This window comes from Mugil cephalus, chromosome 8 (genome assembly GCF_022458985.1).
Source record: "Mugil cephalus isolate CIBA_MC_2020 chromosome 8, CIBA_Mcephalus_1.1, whole genome shotgun sequence".
Taxonomy (NCBI): Eukaryota; Metazoa; Chordata; class Actinopteri; order Mugiliformes; family Mugilidae; genus Mugil; species Mugil cephalus.
In genome coordinates, this window is record NC_061777.1 from 14,420,010 (window position 1) to 14,431,876 (window position 11,867).

An 11,867-nucleotide genomic window follows, 5' to 3' on the forward strand; every position below is an offset into this window, starting at 1 on the left:
GCGATGCAGCTGTCAATTCTTAGAGCACAAACTCGAGTGACACAAACTGCGAACTTCACACGTTTGGTTTATTTTGTTTTCATCTCAAAAAGTTCATAAATATTGTCAAATGCACATAAGCAGTGACGGTGAGACGTTCAGCAGCGGCGCATGTGCGGCCTCGGCTGTCGCCACAGTCCGGCGTCCCTTGAGGCTCTGAGAGGCAGGACGATCACACACTCAGACAAGTCATTCAAGTCTCCCCCATCATCTCATACTTTTGTCGGTATCTTTTACAACAAAGAAGTGCATTCGTCGTCCGCGAGTCATTCAAACGTTTCCCTGTACACGTAATATACATGACCTGCTATGGCTGTCTGCGTAATCCATACTCATACATACAGTACATCTCGTCATTGTTGTAAATACAGTAGGAAGAGCTGAAGAGAGTTTTCAGAGACCCCTGCAGCTGAGACAGAGAACAGCTGCTACAATATTACAAACCTGTTTCCTAAACAGGGGCTTCTACTTGCAGTATAGTATGTAAAAGTCAGATGCACACGTGTCACACAGGACAGAAGCAGTTATCAAATCGCAAACTGAATACTCGTTTAAACCAAAAAGTAGACGCCAGTGCGGTCTATTTTTGGCCCCGCTCACAGTAGCACCAAGACATGGCCTTCAAATGCCACAAGAGAAAGCAGAGAATTCACAACAAAGCTGGGTTTTCCAGAGGAACTGTTTTCTGTGAATTTGAGATTCATTCTTACGGTCCTCTAGGAAATCCAGCCGGTACTTGTTTGGCACTTTTCAGGGATGCATTGGCAAAAAAAATCATCAGTCTTGTATCAAATTTCTCCCTAAGAATGTTCTTTCTTTCTTACTTACATACATACATACAGTACTGACTTTGCTTATTTACCGTTTTTTCTCACATTACCAGCTCTAATGGTAACGTCTAACACAGCATAGGACATTGCCTTGCACTCATCATGGCTGTTTGTATTACAGTGTGTCCTGTGTGTGTGTGTGTGTGTGTGTTCACATATGTGGTATGACACTGCGCTAAGGCACCTAAATATTCCTCAGATCCTGAGCCAGGCTGTTCAGTTGAGAGCAGCCACACAGCTCAGAAGGGAAAGCACCCATAATATGAGCAGATTGTAATGTCCAAGCTTACACTGCTGTTAAAGTATGTGATTGTCATTCCCAGATTTTCCAATGCAACGGTTACGCTAATAATATTTGGAGTGATGCGAGGCTTTAAGAACGCACACATCAACTTATTTTAGAGGAGACGGATCACATTAAACGGCCTAAAAACTTTAAGCACAATGCTTTATTGGACTGAAAGCATGAGAAAATCAGGTGTTGGGGAAGAGTTACGGTAAAACCAGGGTTTGCCCACACTAAAGCTGCTGGTACACTCAAGGTAAAAATAAAGAATCCTATTTTTAACCACATTGCAAAAAAAAAAAAAAAAGAGAAATCCTAGGAAAAAAAAAAACCCAAAACGTTTCCTTTAAAAAATATCCCACGCTTCATCCTATCACAAAAAGACGAGGATCAGAGAGCTGGACAGCATATAAAACCACTGGTAAATCTGTAAAAAACAGTTAAGAAAAGAAGTTCGGGTAAAAGCCACAGTCGTGCTGAATCCATCCTCAGCACCGTTCCGCTGCTCAGGTGCTTGCGTGTGTGCTTGGGCAAAAAAAACAACAAAAAAAAAAACAACAACAAAACAAACATGAATAAATTACATCCTTAACCTGCCATTCATGTTGACACTCTTCCTCAATCCTCCCACTGTGAAGTCACTACAAACCACAGCTTATGTTTTGTGCTGTGTGCGGTGAAACAGGACATTTGGGGGGGGGGTAACTATAATATAAGAGGGTGGATGAAAGTTTTTTCTGTGTACAGTCTGGAGTGTGTTTTGGTTATAGGGTTAGAGGTGTGTCTTCCTACGACTGGGGTAGGTGCTGTCTGATAATCTCTCTGGACTGAGGAGGGATCCTGTCAGGAAAACGGACAGAAAACTCCACAATGAGGTCACCGCGCTGTGACGGGTTCTTCGGGAAAGGCAGGCCTTCCCCTCTGAGTCGCTTCACCGTCCCTGGCTTGATGATGTCGTGACAGGGCAGGGAGATAACCCGGTTTTCCAGTGTGGGGATGCTAACTGTGCAGCCACACAATGCCTGGAGAGGAGAGGAGATTGAGAGGGTTAATATTCTCAGAAGGAATGAAATGCCAGAGCCATGACTATCTCGGTGACTTCATGTTTCCATGAAGTAAAACCTGAAGTTTATCTTTCCCAACTATGCAACACTGGGCAATTTTTGTCGTGTTTTCTGTGTGTGTTCATTTTGTGTGTGTGTGTGTGTTTAAGAGAAAGAGGCAAAAGTGTGTCTCCCTGACAAACCATTTATCACTGATTACAGCACTGTGGAGTCTAGAGAGTGGCAGTGGAACAGAAAATATGACTTGGCAGTGGAAAAGTTTTCTGCGTGTGTGTGTGTGTGTGTGTGTGTGTGTGTGTGTGCATAAGTGTGTCAGCATTGGAGGGGCTACACATTGCACAGGGAACTAATTTTAGCAACGTTCTCATAGCTGGGGCTAATGAAGTGAGGCAGGAATCGGCTGAGCTCGTAAATAGTTGGAGGGCTTGTCAGATCCCTACATACATACACACACACACACATATATTAACAGACACACAGACAGCCTCACCACCTTATCACAACGCCTGACGAATCCAGTCTAGTATAGAGAGTGGTAAACTAAACACAGAGACCTGTGGTTATCACGAATTCTCAGGCCTTCCAGTGAATATCGTTCAGCAGAAAAGTCGTTGAATGAACATATGTGCAAAGAACAAACCTTTTCTTATATAATGCATTTTGTGGAAACTGTGAAAATGCACATATAACAAAGTGAGTGAATAAATGTGGTAAAGGTGTGGGAGGAAGAAGGTGGAGAGTCATGGCTTTAAATTCACAAGGGCTCTAGGTCAAAAGAGTAAAAGACAGAGAGGTAAACCATAAAATAACCCAGGGATAAAAGACAACACTAACTTTTTATCTTCAAAAATCATTAAAGGCTTTAATGGCCTGACTAATGACCATAGTTATATGTCTCTTGTTTCCCGTTGGTTCTTTTGTTGTATTCTCTAGTAAAGAAAGAGGAAACTACCCAAAAAGTACTTTAAAAGATTATACTAGTATAGTTGTTACCCAGTGCTGCTGTTTAATAATTAATAATACTGGTCACAGTGTCACAGAGCGACAATGTTAGACTCTGGGGGTCTAAGACAAAGATGTACATACTAATTATATGTGTATGTAAGTGTCCAAGCCAATCTTACTGAACATAGGCGGTGAAATTAACTAGTAAAATCTGCCACAGTGAAGTTCGAATGGGGCCCTCAGGAAGGTTATGGAGTGTTTTTGATGCGTCATAAGTTAAAGGGGTTTTACGGTTGTCACTACATATCAAAATATATCAAAATGTAACCATTTCGAGGCACATTTTCTATGAGGCCACAAACTATTTCTTGGTTTGCCTTTTCTGGCAGTGCATCCCTGGACTCCACATCCAGCAATTTGTGCTAAATGCTACAGTCATCATGCTGATGGTACATAAATCCGTGGTCATCATAGTTCAGCTTGTTACTATTTGCTAAATATCAACACAAGGTACAGCTGAGACTGATGAACATGTCTTTAGTGCTGGTATTTGTCCAAAAACCACAATAGTGGGCAAATAGAAATCTCAATTTCGCTATCATGACACAAGATGAAGGGTAATATCATCTGGGCACCAGTAAGGAATGTAAAAAAAAAAACTCCTACATGATTCGTTTTAAGTCAACCAGCCACTCATGATGTAATTGTAATTTTGCCTGCATTGGCACATGATTAACCTCTAAGACCCCATCCATGTTATTACTTGGCCAGTGTAGTATTAAGATTTCAGGGGGATTTTCTCATCTCGTCTGGTGTACTTTTTTTTTTTTTTTTTTAAAGAATCAACGTACACGTCGACAGTTGAAGTTCGGTCAAGCGGAGCAGCTGCTTCGGAGGCCAGACAGAGTTTTCCAGCCATGACATCAACGTCCTTTTACCCCCTACATACATTAAAGGGTGATTTACCCTATGACTGTAATGGAGAGTAGTGGCTCATCCTCTTAGAACAGTCCCATTGACTAACACAAGTCTCACAGAGACAGGTTGCCATGACGCTCGACACACACTGCCAGCTGATCCGAGGGCCCACTGATTGCATAAGCCTCAGCTCAGACAACAAGGCTATAGAAACTGAAACAAATACAAACATATACACATACACTATAAGAATTGTAAGACAACTGTCCAGACTTGCAATCATTTGCTAGAGTTTCTAACCATTACCATTGATGTCATTGGTGTGAGGACCAGCTAAAAGTGTCCTCATAATCCAAAGAGTCCTCATGAACCTGTGGACTGTCTTTAGTCACGGTCCTCCCTGAATACTTTTTGCTAATGCTACACTTAGCACGGTATGTTTCTTTGAATATGGGCTATGCTGGGCTATTGACTCATGCTAGGAACAGACAACTGCCATAAACTGCAGAAGCATCATTTAAACTACAAACAGCTGCACAGATCCTGATATAGGTTTGTTTCTGGGAAATTGGCGTGTCAAGCTTGAGCTAAACTCTCTAATTGCCTCTGACTGCTGTGACAGTGAAGACAGTGGGGCTGCAAGTTGCCTCGAGCGGCGTCTCCTGGGAGTTTAGAGCATGGTCAAATGAGCTTGGCCGAACCAAACTAAGCTGCGCATCAAGGCACAAAAAAGAAAACTAAGCAGCCAAATGACAATAACAAGGTAACGGTATCTGTATTTTTAAGTATTTTTAGTTATTTTACCTTCCAACTGTTTTTGTATATGGAGAAGGAACCAACCCTCTTCTTGGTTGGACTACATTATCTATAGTTGCATTGCATAATATTTGCAACATTATGTGTGTCAGGTTGTCTTGTGTACATCATGCATTCGCCTCTGTCTTGGATTTTCACTGCAGCGCTTAGCATCTTCAGGAAAGCGGCGGTGGAATATGAGCTCTTATTTGCTTTGGATACAAAATCATCTGACCCACTTCCCTAATATTCTCCAGATACCTCCCACCCCGACCACGTCTCCACTTCACTCCCCCATCTCGTCTTGAGCTGCGTCAGACTTAAGTCTCTTATCTGGCTGCTGTAAAAGCAGAGGGTTTTAGCTGTAGGAGCTCTGCAGTGCAAACTTAATTACTGTGCAGGTTTGATCAAGTACCACCTCCCGCTTAATGTGACTCAACAGACTCTAATGTGCTCTCATTAACTAGCCTTCGTAGCGTCGCTGTGTTCCAGTGCATTACTTCTGTGGTGATTTGTGAGTCAGTGCTGCTTTTATACTGAAAACTCTTCAAAATTGGCTCGAGTCGAGTATAAAAAAAAATCCTCCCTTAACATCTCCAACTCTTTGAGAACACCTGCCATTTAGCCGGCCATGTGGAGCGCAGACAAGTGAGTGGCAGCGTTATTAGAAACATTAAAGCTTGTGTAATTCGCAGACAGGACAGAGCGGTGCTGGACCCGTTGCCCTTGTAGGAGCAGCTAATTAAATGTCCTGCCAGTCACGGTAATAGCAGTCTGGGTTGGCACCATGGTCCCACTACGATCCATCTCTGACTGAGTGTGTGTGCAAAAGTGTGCACGCTGACATGCGTGTTTGTGGCTGTGTGTAACTAGATGTTTGTGTGCCTGCTTATGCGTTTGTGTATGTGTTTTATATGGCAGTGCAGAACAAGTAAGGATGATGGCTTTGGGCCAGTCACACAAGGACAACACATTCCTGCTTCCTCTCTCACACCACAGTGACTGTAGAGACTCTGCTTTCACTGATCCAGCCCTCCAGCAACACCTCCATAGATACATACTAACTCCACAATATGTTTGATATGACCACCTATCCAGGACATGATCTTACCTTTAAATTACTCCCACACACTACCTCCCCCATGTTGACTGATAAGAATGTTATGAATATTTACCCGCACAGCTCCTGAATTACATTTCAAACCAGGGAATCAAACTAGGAATCAAACTCCCAATATCAGCAACACTGTGTTATGATCTACATGCAGGACTGCAACAAAGGCGTGATGACAGAAAAGCAGAAGGAAAGAGAGAAGAGAGATCAAAAGAGACGGGCGCACCTCTTTTAGACTGATCTTGCAGTTATAAATGATATTGGAACCGTCTCTCTTGAAGTGGGCGTGTCCTTTGTCTTTAAGCACAAAGGCTATGTCAGCAGGAATGTTCTCAGGGGTCTCGTCTCCCTCCTTCGGGAAAGTAATCTTGGTCCCCTCCTTCCAGCCCTTCTTGATGATGATGTTGAGGATCTTGTCCTCCGTCCTCATGCTCCGCCCATCTGGGTTCAGCCTGCGCCGGGTGATCTTCATTCGCTTGGTGCAGCCATGGAAGATCTCTTCCAGCGAAACCTTCAGCTCGTGGACCACCGGAGGGTCCTGCTGCTTTCGGCTGGTCCCCAAGCGTTCTGATGGCACCCCTCTCCTCCGGCGGCCCTCTCCTGGGAAGCCATTGTTCATCCCTCCCGGAAAACCAAACGGTCTCCCAAAGTGAGAGAAGGGGTCATCGTCATCCATATCTATGTCCTGCTCCGTGTCGTTGTTGTGGTCGTTGTGGAAGGAGAAACCGTTTGAGCGGCCGTGGCCACGGTTCGAGCCGAAAAACATGTCGAAGGGGTTGGAGCCACCGAAGAAAGAGGCAAAGGTTGCGTGGGGATCTCCGTGGAAAGTGTAGTGGTGCGTTGCGTTGCCAGGGGCACCTGAAGAACTGCTGCCTCCTGTCTTCAAACCTGAGAGACAAAGGTGAGGAAAGGATGTGAGACTTCCTATGTACATATACACACTCAAACACCCACTAGCTGAATACACACATTAATGCAAACTCTGTTAGAGCAGACACAGGGCCGTGTTCAGAAAAGATACAGTGTGGGTAATGGTAGATACAAAAGTGGAGCCCATGTGGGCGGGAAGAATCCCACAGCATCACTGATCTTTCAACGGTGCTGCTGGTGGAGGAACTCATGAAATACCAGGTCGCTCCATCCAACACACTCACACAAATACGCACAAACACCTTTTCAACGCAGACACACGGACAAAACACCCACAAATGCAAACTAAAGCAGTCGCTGCTATTCATATCTCAACCACGTAATGATCTAAAGCCATCTGTCTGTCAGCTAACACACACAGTTATACACACTCCACACTAGCAGCTGAGGTAGACTATAAAGTATTAGAGCTGGTAAGTGTTGTTGACGATACAGATAACAATAGACAATAACACGCATGTTCCGGCACATAAAAATTGAAGAGGCAGCATTATTACTTCAGTGACTGGAACCCACCAAAGCTCTCCACTGTGATATTAGATGCTGGGTCTGTTCCTGAGCTATTTCAATATCAATTTAATCCATCAAAACGCCTGTTTAATAAGGCGTCATCCACAAAGCTCTGCAAGCCCGCTCTGCATGAACTCTTTGACCAGTGATCCAGACATAGACAGACGACAGACACCACCCCACCCCTGCTCACCTTCCTCTCCCAGCTGATCGTAGACGACCCTCTTCTTGGGGTCACTGAGTACCTCGTAGGCCTCGGCGATCTCCTTGAACTTCTCCTCCGCGTTGGCATCTTTGTTCTTGTCCGGGTGGAAGCGGAGCGCCATGCGGCGGTACGCTTTCTTGATCTCCTCCTCGTTGGAGCCTTTGGGGATCCCCAGGGTCTTGTAGTAGTCCTTCCCCATAGCTGCAGACTTAGGACTGGGACCCACGTCGTCAGCTCAGGCTGTGGTCAGTCACTGGCGAGAAACAAGGCAAATGTAAGAACCTCGTCTCATCTAAGGGTGCAAGAGACTTGCATATATGATCTGGCAGAGCTGCAGAAGGCAGTGGCGTGCTGTGAAGTCAATGGGCTTCAAAGGGAACAAATAGTGCTGGTTTTACTAATTGTTGCTATGGTGATGTGGTGTAGAGTCAGGTGGAGTGCTGAGGAATCCCCTTCGTGAGCTTTATGAAAGGTCTTCTCCCTGTCAGCTCAACACAATATTTTATTTTAAATGCACTTGTGTCGAAACCTGTGATTTTTTTTTCTTTAACCCAAGTAATTTGGATGTGGCTCAGTCAGATTATAGTTACTGATGATCTGCCTCCACTGTGCCGTGTTTTACCAGCTGGGCCAGAGACTCACAGTCTGACAGGCAGAAGAAACCCCCTTCACCGAGACACTGCGGTGTATCTCCGGACAGGACACGGCGATCTCCCGAAGAAAAAGCCCGGTTATAACGTTATACCACACCGCTTATGGCACAGGCTGTGCTGTTACAGGCACCGTTCATATTAGGCTATGATAGATATACAGCCATTACGGCCATTAAGACCGGCAATCTGAACACTGGCTACCCGAACAACCGCTGGGTTATTCCGAGGGATAAAATAAACCAGAGACATTTTCTTTTTTTCAGTGACACACACAATGAAAATGAAATATCACTAAGTGAACACGTGGTTCCGAATCCATAGAAAAAATAAAAGGAGAAAAAAATGTAATTAAAAAAAAAGGCAATCCTACCAGAATACCCTGCAATTAACGGAGAATCAGATCAACATGGTCCGGCTCTTCTCTCTTTCCTCTCTCCCTCTCTCTTTCTTTCTATGTTTCTCAGTTTCTTTCTTCCCCCCAGGTCTTGCTGTCTGCCTGCCGCCCAGGCACTGCTGGGTCCTTATAAATTGACGTCAGGACGCCGGGAGGATCACCGGCTCCGAAATAACCGGTGACCAAACACTACTGAGGTCCATCTGACGCTTCACTGGAAAACCTCGAGCAACTGCCCACACAGACAGCCATGGACGCACATCCATATCTGCAGCAGCTTCTTAGCGCTCACCTATAACGGGATTGGGAAAGGCTAAAAAAAAAAAAAAAAAAAAAAAAAATGGAGCGCAAAAAACAACCCTTTTTGATCGCAAGGATGCACGAATAGTTACTTATTCGACACTGATGCTTTTGTAAATATACCCCCATTCGTGATCAGTAATCAAATGTGCACCATTTTTTTTTTTTACTCAAGATTTCACTTTTTGGAGTTTTAAGCATAGAAATGTGTCCTTACCGAGCCTGCTGCTGCCTCGTGTCCGATTCTGGTCCCGGTGTCTGAAAATCTCAGCCTTGAGAGAAGAGACCCAACCCTTCCCAGACAGCAGCCAGCTCTTTGTTCGGGGTCTGCTCGCAAATACGCTCTCTGAGTTTAGATCAAGTTTAACCGGAGGACGGGAGCTGGTGGCATTGCTTTAACTTTCTGCTTTCCCCAAAGATTGGCCGGTGTGAGCAGGCAGGTCAGAGGTGTGAGGCTGTGCTTCTCCGTGAGGAGAGACCGAGTCATATTTGGAGAGAGGGAGAGAATCCTGATAGCTTCATTAAAAAAATAAAAAAATAAATAAAAGTGCGTGTTTATGCGCGTGATTATGTAGTCGTGCCTGGACCGAGTCTGTATAAACACCGCTGAGTCATGTGATGACTACACACACACACACAAACACACATGCACATTTTCATATCTTATCTTTGAAAAACTGAACTTCTATTCTAACTCCCAAATAAACCACAATTTTAACTCTTCCCACGCTGGAGATCCCCTGCCTACCTGGTGGCACCGTGATTCAAATGGATGCAACGTTTCATTTCTACTGCACCAAATTTGTAACACCACTTCTCACCAGCATTAGTTAGGTACAGGGTGGCACAGACATCCGGAGAAATGGTTTATTCTCTGTTTAAGATATTTAAAGCATCTTAAAGAACATTAAAACAAAGCAGCTGGACTTGTTTGAGGTTTCCCGAATAGAGAAAAGTGAGTAAACTGCAGGTAAAAGCCAGAGATGGTATGCCCCCATCCCAACATTAACCCTTTCGCCAAACCTTGACCCACAGCTGCAATGGAGAGCTGCACCTGGTTTTGAAATAGTATTCCATAGTATTGAAATAGTTGGAAGCCTATGGATGTCCTTTTTTTAAAATGGTCTTAACAGACGTAATTTAACATCTTGTTCTTAATACCAGAAGTCAAAGCCCTCATTTTCACAACTCTTTGTTCCAAAATATCCCAACTAACAGCAAAACTTGACCAATAGCTGACAAACACTGGATGACAAGGGGTTAAGAGGTGGTAGCCCAGATTGAACTAAATAACTCCAAGCGCTTGGCCCCAGAGTCATCTTTCTCACAATCTACAGATGAGACGCCACTAGCTTGTTCAACACAATTTTCTCTCAGTGGAGTTTGTGTGTGTGTGTGTGTGTGTGTGTTGGTCCTGAAGGCCAAATATTCCTCCCTGACTCCACCACCTTCTTCAGTTCTGATCAAAACAACCATCAGCCCACCCAGCTTTCAAAAAAAAAAGAAGAAAAAGAAGAAGTATTATATCACAGGTGCAGGTCTGAGTCATTATTGATGACTTTTAGCGTTAAGTGCACAGGAAGGCAGACTCAGTGGGGTGAAGCGCTTCAGCTCTGCTCGGTCAATGCTGGATGCAGAGAGCGAGATAGAGGGACTCATTTAAGTTTGAGTCATAAGTCCCAACAAGGCTGGCGAGGAGGTGTGAGAAAGGTGGGAGTCTCAATGGAGGAGTCTGTCTGACACACGCAAATATACACACTTGCTCTTGCACACGTACTGTACATGTACTCAGGCACTTAACATTCAAAACAACGCAAGCATGTAGAGCAGAGTGTTTTCTGCGGCCGTGCAGGAGCATAGTGAGAGACATTCCTGTGTGTCCGGCTGAGTGAATGTGTTTTGGCAGCAGGGAGGGACTTCTGGCCGGTGCAGCTGTCCCAGAAGAGCAACTGGTTGTGCAGCAGTGGAGTGTTATTCATGCAGGAGCCTCGACTCCGCCTGGAACAGACTCTGAAACATGTTGCAATGCACTAAGGGAAGTATCCGGTTAATGCGAGACCTGAAATCTGCATCAGCCTGTGCCAATAATGCTCAGGTTATACAACTGATGATTTTTACCCGTCTCTCACAGATGTTCTTGTGTAAGTGGTGAATTCTCAGAGAATCTGACCTCTGCTGTTGTGTTTGTTTTATGTCTGCGTCCTAACTTCCATTAACGACTGATGGGAGCTCATCCACGTGTCCCTCTGATGCGGCGTGTACCATATTACAGTTTAGGAACAACTATTCTCGACCTGATGCAGGGTTTCCATGGTGACACGGGAATCTGCCAGACAGTGATGTGTCAGACAGGAGTGCTCCGTCTCAGGAGTGGATCCTCTGAACATGTCCACGAGTGTGTGGCGCGTGAACACAGCACGTTTGAGATCAAGTCGTCCCGTGAACACCGATGGAGTCGGTGTTACTCTGCCGCCTGAGCCGAGAGACGGGGGGGGGCAGAGGGTTACCTAAACAGCGAGAGACAGCAGACGAGGGCTTCAACCAGCACATCGCTGGCTGTTTTTGAAAGCCAAGAGGAGGCAGCAGTAAGTGTCTGTGAGCGTCTCCCACCTCCCATCCTCTTCTCTCCCTCTCACAGCCTCAGAACACCCCGTCCTTTCCACCTCCTCTCTCACTTCTACCCTTCCCGTAACCATAGAGACCACTGTTGCCTGAAGAGAGGTTTTCTCCCAGACAGTCGATGTGGAGTCAAACGAGGATGCTGGAGGTATACATGCACACAAAAGCAACACAGCTCAATTTTTCTTTTTTAGGAGCGCTTCTGAAAAGTCTTTGTAAAAGCTGCTATTTTAGCGGGGGACATGTACTGGATAAACGCAGAGAA

General features: G+C 45.0%; 1 protein-coding gene across 2 annotated transcripts; it reads right to left on the reverse strand.

Annotated features, from left to right (window-relative positions):
• Positions 1–50: 50 nt before the first annotated feature.
• dnajb5 (DnaJ heat shock protein family (Hsp40) member B5) lies at positions 51–11,833 on the reverse strand. 2 transcript variants are annotated; one of them, XM_047591668.1, is made up of 5 exons: positions 9,201–11,833; positions 8,660–8,996; positions 7,625–7,889; positions 6,218–6,879; positions 51–2,177 (listed from the first exon to the last, which is right to left on the reverse strand). In XM_047591668.1, the coding sequence occupies exons 3-5, from the start codon at positions 7,833–7,835 to the stop codon at positions 1,944–1,946; spliced, it is 1,107 nt and encodes a 368-aa protein (XP_047447624.1). In that variant the 5' UTR covers positions 7,836–7,889; positions 8,660–8,996; positions 9,201–11,833; the 3' UTR covers positions 51–1,943. The 2 variants fall into 2 exon arrangements, with proteins under 2 accessions (XP_047447624.1, XP_047447625.1); XM_047591669.1 differs by lacking the exon at positions 8,660–8,996.
• Between the last annotated feature and the right edge of the window lie 34 nt (positions 11,834–11,867).

Bases quoted from the DNA above. Each gene is read 5' to 3' on its own strand.
- dnajb5 (XM_047591669.1), bottom strand. From the start codon at position 7,835: ATGGGGAAGGACTACTACAAGACCCTGGGGATCCCCAAAGGCTCCAAC. The intron at 6,880-7,624 runs GTGAGCAGGGGT...TTTGTCTCTCAG, and splicing joins CGATCAGCTGGGAGAGGAAG to GTTTGAAGACAGGAGGCAGC. The intron at 2,178-6,217 runs GTGCGCCCGTCT...TCTCCTCTCCAG, and splicing joins GCAAGATCAGTCTAAAAGAG to GCATTGTGTGGCTGCACAGT.